A 19,457-nucleotide genomic window follows, 5' to 3' on the forward strand; every position below is an offset into this window, starting at 1 on the left:
ATTATAGTTAGGGTATTTAATTTGGGGTTTTTGGAAGGTCTCTGTACAGTTAGGTCACATTATCTATACATTTCATTTCTGAATAAGAAAAGGGGATATTATAAAATATTCATTATGACAAGGCACTGTGTCTGATGGAGCAAAAAATCCTGGGTTATCGGCAGAAGAAAGTAACTAGGACTTCAGATTCCTAGTCTGTAGCCTTCCTTCTCCATTCTACTCTTCTGTCTGTTATGTCATTCTAGAGCAGATGTAACCCACAGACAAAAATAAAAGGGATGGGAAACAAGAGTCAGTTATACCAAATTAATTTTCTATCTAGCTCACCATTTTTCAAGAGCTAGACGGTGCCATTTCCTCTAATTTGGGGGCTCAGGAAACTAGTCAACTTTCATATCAGTTCTATGTTCAATCTCCCTCAATACATTAAGCAGATAAAATATCAAATGCTGTACTAGGTAGGCACTAATATTCAATAAGATTTTATAATTGTATTTAAGCTAGGAAAAACAAGATAATTTCCTAACGGCGAAATGAAGTTAAGAAATACAAAAAAAAAAAAGCCAGTCAGACTATTCCATATGTAAGAACAATGAATTAAAGATCATTACCAGATGAATGATTTCTTATTTCCTCTATTTGACAGATTTTAGAGCTGCCATAATTCCACACCATTTATAGGAGCTTTAAGTCATCTTTGATCGTAACACCCATGAGTCAGGTTTTCAATTTAAAACTTAAAAAAAAAAAAGAGAGAGAGTATATGTCTCCTTTTCCTGACAGCTACCTCACTCCACCAGAAAGGTTGATAGGAAGGGCCTCAGGCTAAATTGCCAGCAAGGAAAGGTATGAAAAATATTCAGGCAAAGAAAGTGTTCCAAAGAGCGACTTAAAACAAGTGGTGCAGAGTTTGTCTGTTTCTATCAGCAGACATGAAGCGGGAAGGCCAGAATGTACTACTTATTTATTTAAACTCACCACTTAGAATCTGCTGCACGGCTTCGTTGCCCATCTGCGCGGCTGTAAAGCCTTGTAAGGAGATGATGGAAGGATCAGAGCCGTAAGTCAGCAGGAGGCGGCAGGTCTGCAGGTGACCTGCGAGGGCAGCTCGATGCAAAGCAGTTTGACCAAGGGTGTCCAGTGCGTTCATCTGTAAAACCATTGGGTGGGAACAGAGAATTGAGTATCTACTTGTTCCATTTTACACCCTAGCAAATAAATTCTTACGAGAAAAATAAAACTGTCAAAAGCATTCTGAAAAATGCCACAGACTATTTATTATTAACTTTTCGGTGACTGCTTCTGAAAAGATATCAGTTTCTTAGTTATCCTTCTCTGTTTGTCTTATTGAAAATTACAACATACTCATCCCTGCCCTGAATGACTGTCTTCCTGTCCATCTTCCAGTCCCTCCACTCCCCTCAACAACTAGAATGCAACATCTCTGAGGGCTGGGACTCCGATGTTCACTGCCTGCCACATCCGAGATGTACATGAAATACTTCTGGATGAACGGATTTTATCAAACTTGCTCCTGTAACATGAAGACTACAGAATATGTAAGCAAAGACAGTCAAAGTAGTTAATTACATTTCTTTTCTAATTTTAGTAAATAATTTTAATAGAATACCCTCGTTACTAAACTGAATTACTAATGCCTGAATTACTAACACATTTAACCAGCCCCCAAAAGATTTAAATTTTCAAATGTTCCATTTTTAAAACTTTGAAGTTATAAAGGAAGAACAATTTAGCTAGTTTTAAGATAACATTCAACTTTGGGATCAGCTTCATAATTTGATCAAACCTGTTTTCCAGGATGCCCCTGTAAGTACCTTCTATTCCAATCCGACCAAAATCCATGTTCGTTGTACACGCTGATTCTTTCAGAGAAGCCCTTCTTCCTGCCTTTCTGGATTATGAAATCCAGTGCAAGTCTGAGCTTTCTTAAGAGGTCTTGATTACTCGAAGGCTTGGTAAGATTACTGACTTTCTGAATACCCATGTCAAGTTAGTACCATCTTACAAATTTTAACATGGGGCCAATTTTTGTTATGGCTATTGAGATTATGGATTGTATTATACAGGTTTTCTGAGTTTTCTAGAAGGCTCCTCTTCAGGGCAGACAGTAATTCTCAAATATATGCTAGCAGATTATTCTAGCATATTTGTGCATATACAAGATTAAGGAAAGAAAAGATTTAAGACGACTGATCTCCATGTCTCAGTCTTCCATTATTTATTTTTTTTTTATTTAAAGATTTTTTTTTTTAATTTATTCGACAGAGAGAGATCACAAGTAGACAGGCAGAGAGAGAGAGAGAGAGAGAGAGAGAGAGAGAGGGAAGCAGGCTCCCTGCTGAGCAGAGAGCCCGATGCGGGACTCGATCCCAGGACCCCGAGATCATGACCTGAGCTGAAGGCAGCGGCCCAACCCACTGAGCCACCCAGGCGCCCCTAGTCTTCCATTATTTTAAGTAAGGCTATCACACTTTTTCAGGCAAGCGTTCATCTAAATTCTTAATGGTGTGTCACATTAATTTGTTATTTATTTGTTAATTAATTTGTTATTTATTTGCTTATTAATTTGTTATTTATTTATTTATTTATTTGTTATTTGTTATTTATTCGTTATTAATTTATCATGACATACTGATATATGTAATTAGAGGTCTCATTTGCCAGTGGAAAAGTGACTGTTGATACATAAGCAACATAAAAGCACAGCCATAAGCATGTATTGATGGAAAACACAGGCTACCAAACTAAACTTCTTGACTTTCTATTTCTTTGTTACATCACCCCAAGAGAAAAACTTAAAATTGGGAACATTCTAATCATTAACATTTTTCTGGAAATTTGGTAAGAAACCCACTAAATTATTTAATTATAGTGACCGAAATCCTCAGTACAATTTGCTAAGTCATGGGAACGTGGCCTGACAACTACTACTTCAAAATACAGATATTACTAAGTTATTTTCCAGCTCAAACTCAGTGACTCTTCAGTGCCTTCAAATAAACATGAACTCCTCAGCATGTCATTTAAGACCATCTATAATTTACTTTTATACTATCTTCCTTTCTACTCTATTTTTTCATCACAATTTGACAGGCTTGCTGTACTGCAGCTTTATCAGATTACACTGGAACCCTGTTTTATGAAGGTGCTAGTTTCTAAAGTCACTGCAAAATGTAGAATCTGCCTTTGGTCAACATTATTCTTGCAAACACCTTGACAATGTAATGGTAGAGACAGATACAAGGTTTCTTAGCAAATTCAACACTGGCCAGTTTTGCCTTCAATGTATCAGCAGATCAACTGAACCCCAAAGTCATATAGTATCTTTAAACACTAAAAACACACTATGTGTAAGGAGAGGTTGTCTTGATACATACACCTGGTGAAATTGAGCACAATACAGGAAACAACAGATTCCCTTCTTTCTCTCACTCACTCTGGGGCATGCACTTGTGGAATGGAAGGAGTCTGGGCAAAAACCACCACTCACTAATATTATTTCCATTAACTTTCCTTGTTTCTCTTTACTCTCGGTTTTGGAGGGGTGGTGCCGAATGCAGTTCCACTGACACGTTCTCATTTCTCTACCAAGCTATTATTCTCTGTTTCATACTCCTTATCCTTGTATACAGCTGTCAAAATTACAACTAAGTTGTTTACCTCCTAAAAAGTCTGGTAAGAAAGGGATGCAGCTAACGTTTACTAAGCACTTCCCGATATTAGGCTTGGTGCTAGATGCTATATGTAAATTGGAAGCTTTTTAAAAGCAGAAATTATGACTTGATCTTAAATGTAATTCTTCTCCTTCTGTCCTCCCCAATCCCCAGAAACACAAGGTCTAGGACATAGCTTGGAGCTATGTGAACAGCTTATGTGAATAAGTGAAAAAAAAAAAAAAAAACACGTATAAATCGCTGTTAAAGTTCATTTATAAGAGGAATTTTTTTATGTCTAGTTGAAAAAAAATTCCAACCATTTAATGAGGACTGACTGATAATGCTAGGAAGCTAAAACCTTAATCATATACTGAAGCTTTATGTCTTCATCCCTACTGACATATATACGGCATTCACTCATTTCCATACGTCGCATTAGATTCTAGTATCTCAGAAAACCAAACTTTCCAGATAAACTACAAGACAGACCAGTGTAACATAGAATCCTTTGCTTTAGAAGATGTATATATTTTTTATTATGAGAGAATTGTCCCCTCGAACTCTAAATTGTTACCGTAGCAACAAAAGAGTATCGATGGGGGCGCCTGGGTGGCTCAGTCGTTTAGTGTCTGCCTTCAACTCAGGTCATGATCTCAGGGTCCTGGGATCGAGCCCCATATCCGGCTCCCTGCTCTGCCGGAAGCCTGCTTCTCCCTCACTCTCTACAGCTCCACCTGCTTGTGTTCCCTCTCTCACTATGTCTCTCTCTGTCAAATAAATAAAAATACTTTAAAAAAAAAAAAAAAAAAGAGTATCGATGTAGTACTTTATCAGCCAGCGAAGGTGACACACTGAGAAGCTGTAGAAAAGGATCAGCGATATTTAACAGAAGCACTCATTCCACAGAAACAAGCAGAACAAAACTAGAACAATGTGGTGATATTTTGTACAACCCAGGGAATGAACAAGAATGGATGCCAGGGAAAATATTAAACAGACATTTGACAAGGGTTTTGTGAGGAAAACCCTCATAGGAGCATGTCCTCATAAGAAGCAAATGTCAATTTCTCAGATACCCTAATCTCAGACTCCAGGCTTGTCCTTCCACGGTCAAAAGAGGACAGTGGCAGCTCTATGCCATCAACTCCATACTCCAAAGCCAAAAAGGATGTTTTATACATCTATTGTAAAAAAAAGAAGAAAGCTTTCCGAGTTGACTTCTTATGGCTAGGGCCAAAAACGCTTCCCCAAACGATGCCTATACCAGTCACAAGCAAGGAGAATAAAATTACCAAAACTGTTCCCAATCCAGGCTTCCAAGAAGCTCCCAACTCTGAACAAACTAGAGTTCCAAAGAGGGAGTTGGCAAGCTATGACCTGTGGGTTAATTCCAACCAGGGGACTGTTTTATACTGCTTGCAAGTGAAGAATGATTTTTATAATTTTAAAATAATTGTTTTTAAAATGGCTATGTAAGTACCCCAAAAGCTGAAAATATTTACTGTCTGGACTTTTAAGAACATGTTTGCTGATCCCTATTCTGAAGCAAAGAAGAAAGGGAACAGTGATTGCTGGATGGGAAATCAGCTGTCTTTGGAGCCATTACTGATCTTTAAAATGATTCAAAATTGAATACAAAAATTAAGGTCCCTAACTTCCTCTTATATTTAACCTTATCAGTACTCTGATGCTCTGTCTTTGTTTATTTTTTTTGTCAAGCAGGCAGATGATACAATCAAGGCTCTCTACAAAGTGGTCAATCTATTCTTTTTCCTTCCACATATGTATTCTGAAATGGTTCAAGGCGATAAAATCCAGAATGCATGTGCCTTCCAAGGTAGGTGATGAATTTGTTTTTAGAAGGCAACAGTAACCATTTTATAGGACTACAGGTCAATCCCCATTCTCTGATTTTTACAATGGGTCATCTGGCAGGATTTGCACTGCTGCTCTAATTCAGTTTCACAGTGAAAAAGGGTGATGTTTTATATTTCACTGTGATCCCAGAGAGTTATAGGGAACTCTAATTGTAAATGGTTCCCATAAGTTTGGATTTATTACTCTACTACGATTCTATAGGTTATATAATTGGGAACTGATAGTAATTCACTCTATTGATGGAGAAATATAGGAAAATAAATGACTTGAGCATGTTATCTACAAAATCTGTAACTGAAAGCACTGGATAAAAGGACCAACTAAAGCTCATGACAACCTGAAAGTCATGACAACATTGTCTTTTTGTCCTCTTGGCTTTGGCAATTTTGACTCATACACACTGACAATTCTTCACTTGGTCAAAAAACAGGCTTACCAACATTCAAAATATTCTTTATTATGTAAGGATTAAACTTCTAAAAAAAAAAAAAAAAACACCCCAAATACAATCTAGTATTATGCATATAGTTAAGCACTTAAAAGGGTCATTCAAGGGTGCCTGGGTGGCTCAGTGGGTTAAGCCGCTGCCTTCGGCTCAGGTCATGATCTCAGGGTCCTGGGATCGAGTCCCACATCGGGCTCTCTGCTCAGCAGGAAGCCTGCTTCCCTCTCTCTCTCTCTCTATCTGCCTCTCCATCTACTTGTGATCTCTCTCTGTCAAATAAATAAATAAAATCTTTAAAAAAAAAAAGGGTCATTCAAGCTGAGATAACCAAATAAATGAGATTGCTCACTCACAAGGATTCTTCTAAGAACTCACAAATTAGGGTGCCTGGGTGGCTTAGTGGGTTGAAGCCTCTGCCTTCGGCTCAGTTCATGATCCCAGGGTCCTGGGATCGAGCCCCGCATTGAGCCCCACATCAGGCTCTCTGCTCAGCAGGGAGCCTGCTTCCTTTCCTCTCTCTCTGCCTGCCTCTCTGCCTACTTGTGATCTCTGTCTGTCAAATAAATAAATAAAATCTTTGGAAAAAAAAAAAGAACTTACAAATTAAATAGCTACACACACACACACACACACACACACTGCTCTCCATAAGTTTTGTATTTTTAACCTAAAAAAAATGACAGATTTTATACATGCCATCATGAATTTATTATTCTTATTTTAAGGAGATAAGTAGTAAAAAAAAAAAAAAACAAACAAACAAAAAATAAAAACCAAAAAACCACAATAGCATTTGGCCTGAAATATATAGGGTATAAAAGCATGATTCAAACCCGCCAAAACAATCCTGGAAACCAGCACGCAGATTATCAGCAAATGGCTGAGCGGAGTCTCTCAATATTTGAATCAGTGTGAAAAGCCTAGTCTCAAAGTGTTGACCTCGAGACTGAGTTCATCTTTCTCCTAAACTTAAAGCTATCATTGTCCCTATCACTCATTTGGTAATAAAATCACAAACTATTCTGTGGAATTTCTATAATTAATCATCTATTGTTAACTCACACTGTAATTCTACTTTAGCTGTTGAACATGGGTCTATCTCAATCTGAATTTCAAGTAACCTCAGAGTTAAAAACAGCCTCTGTATGCCTTTAGCTAGAATGACAATGTACTTTCCCCCTAAATCAGGCCACTTTGAAAGTGAAAGTGAAGAGGAAAAAAAAAAAAGAAATGACAGGCTTTCATAAATCTGCAAGAAAGGAGTAAAAGATAGGAATCTGAAATAGGTCTACGTCCTGGTGGACAGACTATACCCCAGGGAACAGGTAGCAGGTACATTATAACCCTCTTAGCTTGAAGGTAAGAAACATTATCTTACTATTTTCTCTTTCTACAAAAATCTTAAAACGCTAATTTTGTTGAGTACTGCTCAATCATTATGCCAGATACGATGTCCATACCCTGAGTCTACATTTCTGTAACTGGCTTTCTACAAGACCGTAGTTTTCTAGGAAGTATTTATCTTTCTGAAGCTGGATTCTGTGCATGCCACCTGCCTATTCAAAATTTTCCAGTGGCTCTCCAAGTATTAGGAGAGCAAAATCAAAACTCTCCAAATGAAACTATTAAGACCTTGCTCCAACACATCTTTTCAAGATTTTCATTATACTCTCCTTTTCAGTACCCACTGGACTCACTAATCGTAACTTCTAACTCCTTTGCCTTCCTGAGTCATTTAAAATATATTATTTGTATTTTGCCAATTTCTACATATCTAATCCTTGAACATTCCTAGCTGAAATCCTACTTTTTTTTAATGCAATTTCTCTAATCTCTCCCCCAGCCTGTTACTCCCACTAGAAGTAACTATTCTCTGAATAGCAGTCTACCTGTATTTCTCTTATATACCTCGCTTTCCAATGTATACAGTAGCTATTCAAGTTGACTGTGCTGGATAAGACTATTACTACTGGATCTTAAGTCTCTTAAAAGAAGACTCCATCAAATTCAAACTTCATATATAGCCTTGTAACATTGTAACAAGTACAGTGCCTTGTACAAGGTGGTGTTCGAAAATGGTTGGTAAGTGAATGGTTCATGAGAACAATAAATTGGTAAATTCTGGTGATAAAGATTATCTTCATCATACTGATGTGTATACTGAGCAAACACTAGACTATTAAAATATTCTTTTTTAAAAGAAGATTTAGTTGAGAGAAAGAGCATGAGCACATATGCCTGGGAGGGAGAGGAAGGGAAAGAGAATTTTAAGCAGACTCCCCTCTGAGCAAGGAGCCTCACACAGGGCTTGATCCCACCACCCTGAGATCATGACCTAAGCCTAAATCAGGATTTAGATGCCTAAGTGACTGAGCCATCTAGGTACCAACTATTAAAATGTCCTCTAACCAAAAAATATACATTCTTCTTTCCCTAGAAATGTGAAGGGAAAAAAAAGTTAAATGCCAATGTTGACAAAATTGTTTAATACTGAAAATAATAGACATTTTATCTGGGTTAAGAGTATAATTTAATTTGATTTCAAAGCTTTTACAGATACAAACAGAGCATTGTTATCCATGGTGGGATGGATATAATTAAAGCCTCTCCTATGAGGAATGAAATAGACAAAATGAGCTAAAATTCTGATACAGTAATCAATATTTCACTTTAAAGGTCCTTCTTTTTTAAAAAATATTTTTTAAATTTATTTTAGAGAGAGAGTGTGAGCAAGAGAGCGAGTGTGAGCGAGAGAAAGTGTGAGCTAGAGAGTGTGAGCAAGAGTGCGCACACGAGCAAGAGAGCGCGCACAAGTTGGGGGACGGGCAGAGGGAGAGAGAATGTCAAGCAGATTCCCTGCAGAGCATGGAGCCCAGTGAAGGGCTCCATCCTACGACCCTGAGATCATGACCTGAGCCAAAACCAAGAGTCGGATGCTTAACTGACTGAGCTACCCATGTGCCCCATTTTAAAAGGTTTTTAATCCTTTACTGTGTTATGAACCCACTACAGAATATAAAATTTGTCTAAGAAGTTAAATTTCAATATAATTAGAAAGAAATGAAACTAGATTGTTTACTAGCTGAACTCAAACTTATTAAAAGGGAACTCACCTCCTCACATGCCCTAACTGTCTGAGAAACCAGTCCCTGAGCACAGCTGATGAGACTAGCGGGAGCCGATCCAATGGCCATGTGCATAAACTGCAGCCTCATTCAGATTCTCCCCTTCTTGTCCCTGAGACTAAGGAGAGACAGTAGCTGCAGGTGGTATATTTCTAAGCCAAAGACATGTAAAGGAGGGCCTGCAAAGCCCATATTTAGGCCACAGAGAAGTAAAACAAAAATACAGTCTATAAGAAGAGTGAAACAGATGAACAAAGACCACCAAAGAAAAGAAACCAAGCAACTGCAGAAAGAGAGACAGACAGGGACGCAGTCAAGGTACCCAACAGTTTATAAATCTCTTGTTCTAGTCTTTTGTGAATCTCAGCCACAATTCCTGTAGATTATTTCTATGGTATAACAATACGGGTTATCTCTAAAAAGTAGTAAGCATACATTTATGTAAGTATAAACAGATTTCCATTTATGCTCCCTCTAGATTCAACTGATTTGTTACCGGTAACTAAAATGTGTCTGAGACCCTGGCCCCTTTGCTCTTTACGCTGATATGCTCTAACTGTAGATATCTGAACTATAAGAGATACTGTAAATCTACAGCTTTGAATGCATTTTATTTAACATCTTTGGGCTAATATAAACTGCTTATCAATCCATTTCTAGAAAGGCATTAATCAAGTCCTTGTAACGAGCTAACACATTTCCCCAAAGTGAGCAAAAACTCTTCATCACTTCTCAATGTGAGAAATAAGCCCACTTAATGCCAATTACTATTGACACAATTTCTTTCTACATACAATATAAATAAATCTGTCAAATTAAGACAAATGAACAATCAAAGGAAATTTCTCCATGTTCCACACATTTAACAGATGCTCGAATAATGACAAAATAGCAGTGCTTTTATATATGAAAAAAAGCACTTCCGAATTAAACCTTTCATTTTTAGGTGTTAATAATACCATATGCAACCGGGACTGAAGTTCTACTTAATAATGATAGCAGACAAAGCAGTAGCAGTAGAATGCCACGGTAGCTAACAATAATAGTAAAAAAAAACCTGCCATACAAAAGACTAAATCTTCATATCTCTTCCTATTTAGGCTTTATGGCAATCTTGTAAAGCTGGGGGTTGACAGAGATAATTAATTTTTTTTAGAAACAGAAATTTACTCCACTATAAAAGTTAATTTTTCAAATGAATTGGCTAATACCCCTTGTTTTCTTACAACCTGCCTTTCTTTACTAGCCATTTGCTTTCTCTCCTTTTTCTCAACACTGCCTGCTTGCCCCTCCAGATTCCTATCCATCCTCCACCCATTCCTATCCATCCTGCTCTGTGTCCTGGGAAACTCACCTAGATGGATCATATCAATGCGTGCTTTTGGTCTTTAAGTTCTTATTACATTTGGCTAATGGGAGGCAATGGCAGGAGACAGGTGGGCAGCAGGAGTATGGGGGGTAGGGGTTAGACTTACCCTCTCTCAAAGTGCTGTCAGGGGCCGTCTCCAAACAGCTACCTTCTTCTCCTTCCAGGGACCTCTCCCTTTCCTTGACCTTTCAGGCCCAAAGATGATGTTTCCACACTTGTTGCTATTCCTTGCTCATATCCTTAAACCTTGCCCACCTTTGTATATAATTCCCTTACTAAACTTGCCTCAAATTACCCATTTCAAGTGTGCTGTTTTTTTGCCAAGATCCTAATGAATACAATTCTCTATCCCTGTATCTTTGAAACACCTCCTTCAAAAGCTACCAAAGTCTTTTCACAAATATCGCCCAGTTAAATGGCATTGCCTACCTTGATTTCTTCCCGCAGCACCGATCACCTCTTGCTTCATCATATTCCTATTCCTATAATATTCCTATTATAGTCAATAGACATGTGATCGACCTGTCTTCTCTTCCCATTGCTGCTCCTTAAACACAGTAATCTGCAAAAGTCGTTTCCTCAACTCTCAACTCATCTTTCCATATTTTCTCTACCAGGACTTTGCAATGCATGATCACTATACTGATGGCTTTCCAAAAGATCTCTTGAATCCTAGACTGTCATTCATACTCTAGTGCTGTTATTTTCAACCACTAGTTTTAGCTACATGTCCCTAACTCTAAGTACAAAATTATCAAGGTATAGAAAACCAGTATTTCTTTCTAGCTTTCTCACTTGCCTGAACTGACCACCAGTTTCTAAGTTCATTCTAGCATTCTATTCATTTCCATATATATAATTATTCCTTTATAAGTGGCTTTCATCTTTCTCTTCCTTCTCCATTGCTAATGCCACTAAATTGGATTTAGGATTAGCTTCAAGTCTGGTAGTTGCATAAACTTTCAAATTAGTATCTTCCACAGTATCTAGCACATGGTCTTAATCATTTTGCATTTCAGTATCTGTTGAGTTAGTGGATCAAAACAAATTATAAAGGAACTGGTTTACAACTCTTTTATAAAAATTTAGATAACTAAGGGAAATACGCAGTATGTTTGGAAAGACAAATATGGAAAAAATACAATGCTCATATTTACAAGTAACCAAAGTACTGCTTGTATGCCAGGTACTAAACTATATACTCATATATGCATAGCTCATTTAATTTTTACACGTGTGCATGCATAGAGACACACACAAATGCTTACAGAGGAGATATTAACACCCACATAATACTGATGAGTCAATTAAGGTTCCAGGAAATGAAGTTCAAGTTCATAAAACCAGAAAGTAGAGGACTGTAAACTAAAAAGTATGTCTTCTATGTTAAGTCACAATGTTTAGTTTATCATTCACAGTGAACCTGATTATATTTATCATCAAGCTTTGAGCAAAAAAATGTTTTGGCTTATGTAAATATTACTAAGTTTTATCTAAGTAAGACAAATTAGTTAGTGGTATTAGATCTCCCTATCAAATTCTCTGCCTTTTCTAATTTACTGGCCTTAGCTTGGGAACTGGACATGAGGAGGGGTAGGAGGCAGGATGGTGGACACGGTGTAAGAGGGCTGAGCCCTAATTCAAGCACCGCATTCAGATGGTGCTTTTAGAATCAAATGGAAAGCGTAAGTTGTCAAAAAGTCAAACTGAAACCATGAGTTCTCCAGAAAGGACATGAAGCAAGCAAACACTGGGGCTCAACCGTAGCTAATCTGGGTTTTTACCTGAGTTTTTACGAACACATTAGCCACCTGATAAACCAACCCTGAGGGACAGCAGCCTGCCTCGGAACGGGAGTAAGCGAATGGGAGGATGGGAACTGGCACTCGTTGCTTGGTTCATAACCCCGATTAAAAATGATTTTTTTTTTTTCTATTTTAAAGTGCCTAATAGTAGGAGTTCTCAATGTAGATGAACTGTAGTGGAAGGACTAAGGAGGGTAAACAAGCCTGAAAGTCACTCTCTATCACTGATAGGGTGTTTAAAACTAGGTGTGCTCCACTGATTTATTGAGACATTATTGGTGAGAATGTACTGTGAACACGAAGAGCAGAAAAAGAACCACAGACCTCGAATAACGCTGACTGGGTCAGTTTATAAAATACTGTTATTTTTCACTGAAACTTCATGAAACAAAATGACCCATGGGAGACAACAAATAGATATTTTCCAAAAATGAAGGGCATTGTTCATGGTTTTTCAAGAACATTATAAATGCTATAAGTTATTTTAAAAAATAGGTCAATGATAAACATACAATGCTCTTAAGTACATCAAAGAGCCCACTTAGCTTAGTGTTTTCTGCTTGACAGAGCCACCAGACATTATGTATATGACAATGCCCTAGTCGTACCCTCAAAGCAGGTAATAAATCTGTAGAACTCTGCTCCCTTTCGTTCCAGCTCATCCTCACTTTTTTATATAAAAACACCAATGGTCCTTTTAAAGCAGGGATACCCAAATTTTTGAATTGTGAACCTTATGAGTGTAAAAATATTCTGAGAACTCGTTCCATAAATATATGTGCCCATCTGTAAATTGTAACAAACAGTGCTATACCAATACATAAGAGATAGATGTAAAACTTACACAGAAAGAGAATTATAATAAAGGATGGGAAAGAGATGAAGAAATTAAAAACTTTAATAATATTTTAATTACTAATTTACAAAATATCTTTTGGCTCAATTAAGAAAACCTTAAAAAAATAAAAAATTGTGAGGTAGATTTGAGGGTCTGATTCTAAGTTCGTTTTCAATAGCTTGTCCCATTAATCACATTAGTTCGGAAGATATAACTGAGACATGTAAAGCCACGGAAAAAGGTGCATTGTTAGCACTACCTAGTAAATAAAAATGCTTATTTTTAATGTAATTTACTAATTATAGTAAGGTTTTAATTGAAATTCTGCTAGTAAAATTACATCTTTCTTGATGTTTTCTAATAGGTTCAAAACCATCTAAACACAGATTAAGGAAGACTTTAAAACAGGTTAGAAAATTGTGTTTTTCAAGTTTTTAAATTATATGTAGCTAAAACAGCAGGGTGATACATTTACATCATTTTTTTTGGCAAAAAAAATTCCCAAAACAGCGGACATTTTCTAAAAATTATTCTCAAATGTCTTCTTCATTTTTAAAAATTTCTTAAAAAATGCAGTCATTTTCCCATTTACTTGAAACATGTAGTATTTGCCTTCAAGGGTTTGATTATGTTTCTTTTGTAAAAAGTACCTACATACAAGTAAAAAATACCTATGCACATGTCATTTGTCATCACAGGTGATGACAAATTTTCAAACCTCTTATTTTCATAAAAAAAAAAAAAAAGGCACAACAATTCCTGAAAATACTAATTCATGAAATAGCCAGATAACCTCTTGCTGCTCTAAGATTGTCATTCCCTTGGATTATCTGCAATGTTATGTATGAAGGACCTGCCATTTAGGATAGTACCCATAAGTCTACTCATTTGGGCATGTGAAAAGTGCAATATGTCACGACATGCTGAAAGTGAACACATGAGTGAGTCTGTCAGTGCCAATCACTTGCTACTCAGACTCCCATTCTTCCTCAGGAAACACCTGGAGCTGACTGAGACAGGCTGACACATGGACCTGATGAGGCAGCCAGCATCAATCTGTGTATTAAATATCAGCAAATGTTAATTTCTTTATTCAGAAATTAGGAAATTACTATTTTAGTAAATTAAAATTCTCCTATTTTTTCCTGTCCCCAATGACTCATCCTGTATGTTCCATAGAATGTCTACACTGGAGACTTCTACTTTAAAATATATACTCTTGAGGATTTAAACATTTCCAAGACAATTTCAGACAATGCCAACAAAAATGGTTACCCCCAAATTTCATATTTCTTTAGTGTCGAGGTTTTTTTGAGAAGATTATTATCAATACCAGTTTGAAGGAACAAAAGTGTTCTTTAGAATAAGCAGCAATATTCTACCACTTACATAAATTATTCTGATAAACCATCAATGATGTTGACTATCAGAATCTATCAATTCCAGGGGTGCCTGGGTGGCTCAGTGGGTTAAGCCTCTGCCTTCGGCTCAGGTCATGATCTCGGGGTCCTGGGATCAAGCCCTGCATCAGGCTCTCTGCTCAGCGGGGAGCCTGCTTCTCCCTTTCTCTCTGCCTGCCTCTCTGTCTACTTGTGATCTGTCAGTCAAATAAATAAATAAAATCTTTAAAAAGAAAAAAATCGACCAATTCCAGTACTATTGTAAAACAATGTAAAGTTAAATGGATTTTGAATGTTAAGACCATAGCTACATTTTATCGCTTTATAGAACAACGGCACTAAAGTATAATAAAACACAGGTGATTATTTTCATTAGTAACAAGATTTAAATCAGTTTTAAAAGAGACTAGGTGTGGTAACAGTCCTTTAGAAAATTCATTTCTCCAGGAAAATCAGAGAGAAGAGCAAGGGTCTAAAGCGGGGCTAGCTACCCAATTCCAAGTCTGACATCTCATTTCAGGGTGTGTGGCTTACCTTTGCTCCATGCTTATGTAGAACTTCCATGACATCATTGTGAGCTCTTTCTGCTGCGACATGCAGGGGAGTCATGAAACTATGGAGAGGAGAAAAGGAAAAGGAAATTTCCTAACTTTTGTTGCATTTCCCCTTTAAGAACCGCACAACTTCTTCTGCAATTACACTTACTCTTTATTCTTTTCATTAACATTCGCTCCTTTCCTAAGTAATAGTTCTGTCACTTGTTTTCTTTTGGGATGCAGGGAGGCCACAGCACAGTGCTGTAAAGTAAACACAACTAAGTTAATAAAATAAACTTCTATTTAAAAGTACATTCCAGAATTAAATAGCATCGCTGATTATTTAGAACATTGTTCTGTCAAAACACACATATATTTTACATTATGGAGATGATCAAATCTTTCTAGATACACTGGAAGAATAAGACACATGCCTTTAAACCAAGGTAAAATTATCTTAGTTAAGCACTAAGAGAGACTTTCTTTTCCTTTGGACAATAAATAATTATCCAGTATATACTCATTTGAAGGTATCAGAATGTGGCCTCTCCAAAGCCACAGATAACCTCACCTGACCTAGTCAATCCCTCATGAGCTTGTCAGTCACATAAATCAATGGTTCTCAAACCCTGCCGCAGAACTACACCTAGCACTTATAAGCCAATATGCCCAGGGACAGGCAAGAAGGTAATAGACTTGAAACTCTTTAGCAGAAGAAGTATTCTCAGAAATTTTATCTTGTATCCTATATTTATACAATTTTTGTATTCAATTTGTTTTATATAAATGTTTGTATTAAAATTTTAGGAGTAAAAACCTACTTGCCAATGAATAAAACGAACACTCCAAAAAAGCAGGTCAGGTTTACGCTGCTGCTCTGAGCATCTCCAGGCATAATCCTGGAGAGCTTGAATGCATCTGACCCCAGTTTGAGGGCCATGTATTTAAGTGCACATACAGTTGGCCCATTTCAGTTTGCCAACTCTTTTAATGTCGTTTTCAGCAAAAACCGACTACAGCTTGACTTTTTTTGTGCCAGATATATGTGAGAATGTTAACGGAAGCATATTTACAGGTCTGTGAGATAGGCATCGTGTATGTTTAAATTCTGAATTCAGGAATAATTTTACCAGCCCTATATCTGAAACTTAATGTTGTCAATGACAAGGAAAATAAGCTAATCTTTCTGAAAGGACATTAGAAGAAAAAAACATCAACAGTTTAAAAAACAATTTGTATAGTCTGGAAAAAAAATCACAATCTTATCATTTTTCTATAATGAATGTAGTAATTCTCTGGATAATTAAGAATAATTCTTTGGATAATTTCTTCAAAGGATGATGCAAGCACCTTTGAAAATACTTTAATTTTCTCTGTATAAACAAATAGTCTTTACCTAGCAACCATAAAAAAAAAAGATTCTAAAATGAAAATCATACCTTTTCTTTTATGAAAGAACTGGCCACTAAAGTAGATTTGTTATAATATGGTTGGGTAAAGACAAAAGTAAAAATAATCCCCAAATCAAGGGTGAGCAAATGTCTATTCCCTCACCCGTGAAAGCAATCAATGCAACCAACACTAAAATGGTAATTCCTGGCATTTCAGATACTAAAGTTATTTTAAGGTTTCTGAAATGAAATCATCCTTTGTACCTCCACTACTATTACAGACCTAAGGAATGAATTAACAATAAAATCTTACCAGCGCAGTTTCATGAGACTGTGGTTGTTTGAAATTAATGATTTCCAAAGCGAGTGTTTTTTTGACTTTGGCTAGATCTGCTTCTCTGGCTGCTTGTAGTAAAGAATGACCTTTAAATTCATCTGTTAATGAAATAATGGTTGACAAAAAAGATTTAAAATCTGTACCAATCATTTTAGCAGGATTACAAATCAGAAAATTATTAATTTTACATATTGCTCTATTTTACCAATAGCAGCAGCAGATTGATACAATGATAAAGGTGACAAGGATGTATAGTTACTGAAAATTTTTGAAAAATGTATACTCCGAAATAAGACTGTTTTATACTCTTAGAATTCATAAGGATACACATACAAAGGCTACACATACACTCCAGCTACACTTTAACACAAGCAACCAAAAATGTCCACCAAATGGAAACCAGTTACAAACACATATCCACTGGACTACTTCAGAGCTCTTAAACAACAAAGATAAGTCTGTACATACTTTCATGAAAGTACAGATAATGAAATGAAAATTCAAGTAGTAAAAGAGGAAAGACAGGTTGACCCAATTTATTGCACTGTTACTACTACCACTGCTACCACAACTAAATACAAGAAATGGTACCAAAAAGGCACTTAGAAAAATAGTCGCCAAATAGTAATAGTTTTAGCACAGAGAAGGGAAGAACTGAACTATGAGTTTGAGAATTTTTCAAAAAACAATATTTTATTACTTGTACAAGATTTTTTCAAAAGTGATTTTTTTTTAAAAGATTTTATTTAGTTACTTGACAGAGATCACAAGCAGGCAGAGAGGCAGGCACAGAACGAGAGAGGGGGAAGCAGGCTCCCCGCTGAGCAGAGAGCCCGCTGCGGAACTCGATCCCAGGACCCTGAGATCATGACCTGAGCTGAAGGCAGAGGCTTAACCCACTGAGCCACCCAGGTCCCTCAAAAGTGATTTCTAAATTAGTGGCATGAATAACAATCCAATACTTAAAAACTTACAGTCATTTTTTCTATTTTACAATTCTGGTTTGTATTTTGATATGACCACTTGCTAACAAAAAGCTGACGATTGTTCTAAAAAGATATAAATGGTTTATAACCAAATATATTACACAGCAGGCCTTTGCACCTGCCTACTACCGCATTCCTTCCTTTTCCTCTCTCTCCTCTCCTGAGTTCCCCATCTTACTCCCTTCTGTTCCTCAAAAGACAGAAAAAGAGATGCACACACACACACACGTGCCTTAATAACTACTATTATTGTTCAAGGTCTCAGTTTAGATACTCTGGATAAGCCTTACTGATGTTCCTCATTATTGGGTTAGGACTCCGTCTTATGAAGTCCACTGCAGTTGCATTTACCCTTCTATCACAGGACATACCACATGACCTTATTTGCTAGGGGAGTCCCATCACTTAGCACACTGCTCGCTATATAGTACAGTATGTACTCATTTGTTGCATGTATGCTGAATATTTATAAGTCATGGCAGGTTCAGGGGAAAACCATTTTTATAAAACCTCTTATTTAGTGGTATCTTATCATTGCTAAATTCCTCAAAGATTAGGAATTTGAAACATCAGAAACTCAAAGTCAAGTTCAAATGAAATAAAGGTAAACCAGTACTTTCAAATAACAAAATTACAGATTCTCATTTTAATGAGAGAATTAGGGATAAATCAAGTGAGAGAATTACAAACTGCCATATGTAAGGAGCGGGACCCTGACCACTACAAAGGAAAGAGATGTCCTGAGAACTGCTTTCAAATAAAAAGTACAATTTCGCTTTGGTCATCAGTCTAGAAAAATATCAGTTGAATTCAAATCATACTGGCTTTTTCTCTAATGACAAATGTCCTATGAATATCAAAATAATAAAATCAATTCGACTTTTTCAATTATCCCTTTAAGTTCAGTAAAGGTACTCAGGAAAAACTTAAATGGACAAATTCAAGAAAAACATAAACAACAAGACTGTACTACTAAGGAAATCAAGAAATTAGGATATAATAATGCAATTAAACAACATGATATTTTCTCAAATAACAAGAAGTAAAATATTCCTTTTCTTTGCTCTTTACAAAAAAGGTAAAGATTTCTGCCCAAATTGACCTTCAAATGTAAAATATTTTATTGATGTATACTCAAGAATAAAAAAGAAGAGAATGGAAAATCTATCAACAATATAATGGTCCCTTCTAAATGCAAAGGTTACATAAAGGTTTCTTTTTAAAAACCTCAAGGAAGTACTTAAGTAGCTAAAAAGAAAGCAGTAAAACTGCAAATTACTCACACTTACCCTGAAAACTTAATATTTATAAAATGCCTTAAAAATTTCTTTTCAAATGCATTTTGAAATTAGAACGAAAGCTACTTTCAGTATTTTCTCCTCTAGTATGTGCAGAATCCAAACTACCTTGTTCATTTGGCTTCATGGAAACAACATGTGAAAAAAAAGAGAGCGAGAAGAGCAGAAAAAAAATGTATATAATGAAAATGCTATGACCATGGGTATTATCAAAATATTGTTTTTCTTTGTTTCTTGTATAATTTTCTTTAAAATGAAAAAGACTATATTTATTTGGCACAGAGAGAGAAAGAGTACAAGCAGGGGAGCCACAGGCAGAGGGAGAGGGAGAACCAGACTCCCCGCTGAGCAGAGAACCTGATGTGGGACTTG

The 19,457-nt window shown here is 36.4% G+C and overlaps 1 protein-coding gene across 1 annotated transcript in view; it reads right to left on the bottom strand.

Moving 5' to 3' along the window:
* The window catches only part of TNKS (tankyrase), a 206,006-nt gene that overhangs the window by 50,231 nt on the left and 136,318 nt on the right, over positions 1–19,457 (bottom strand). The window contains exons 9-12 of the mRNA XM_047715636.1: positions 16,778–16,899; positions 15,243–15,334; positions 15,072–15,150; positions 979–1,150 (exon numbers count right to left, since the gene is read on the bottom strand). Coding sequence (XP_047571592.1) covers positions 979–1,150; positions 15,072–15,150; positions 15,243–15,334; positions 16,778–16,899 — 465 coding nt within the window. The remainder of the gene's footprint in view (positions 1–978; positions 1,151–15,071; positions 15,151–15,242; positions 15,335–16,777; positions 16,900–19,457) is intronic.

The sequence above is a fragment of the Lutra lutra genome, chromosome 2 (genome assembly GCF_902655055.1).
Source record: "Lutra lutra chromosome 2, mLutLut1.2, whole genome shotgun sequence".
Lineage (NCBI taxonomy): Eukaryota > Metazoa > Chordata > Mammalia > Carnivora > Mustelidae > Lutra > Lutra lutra.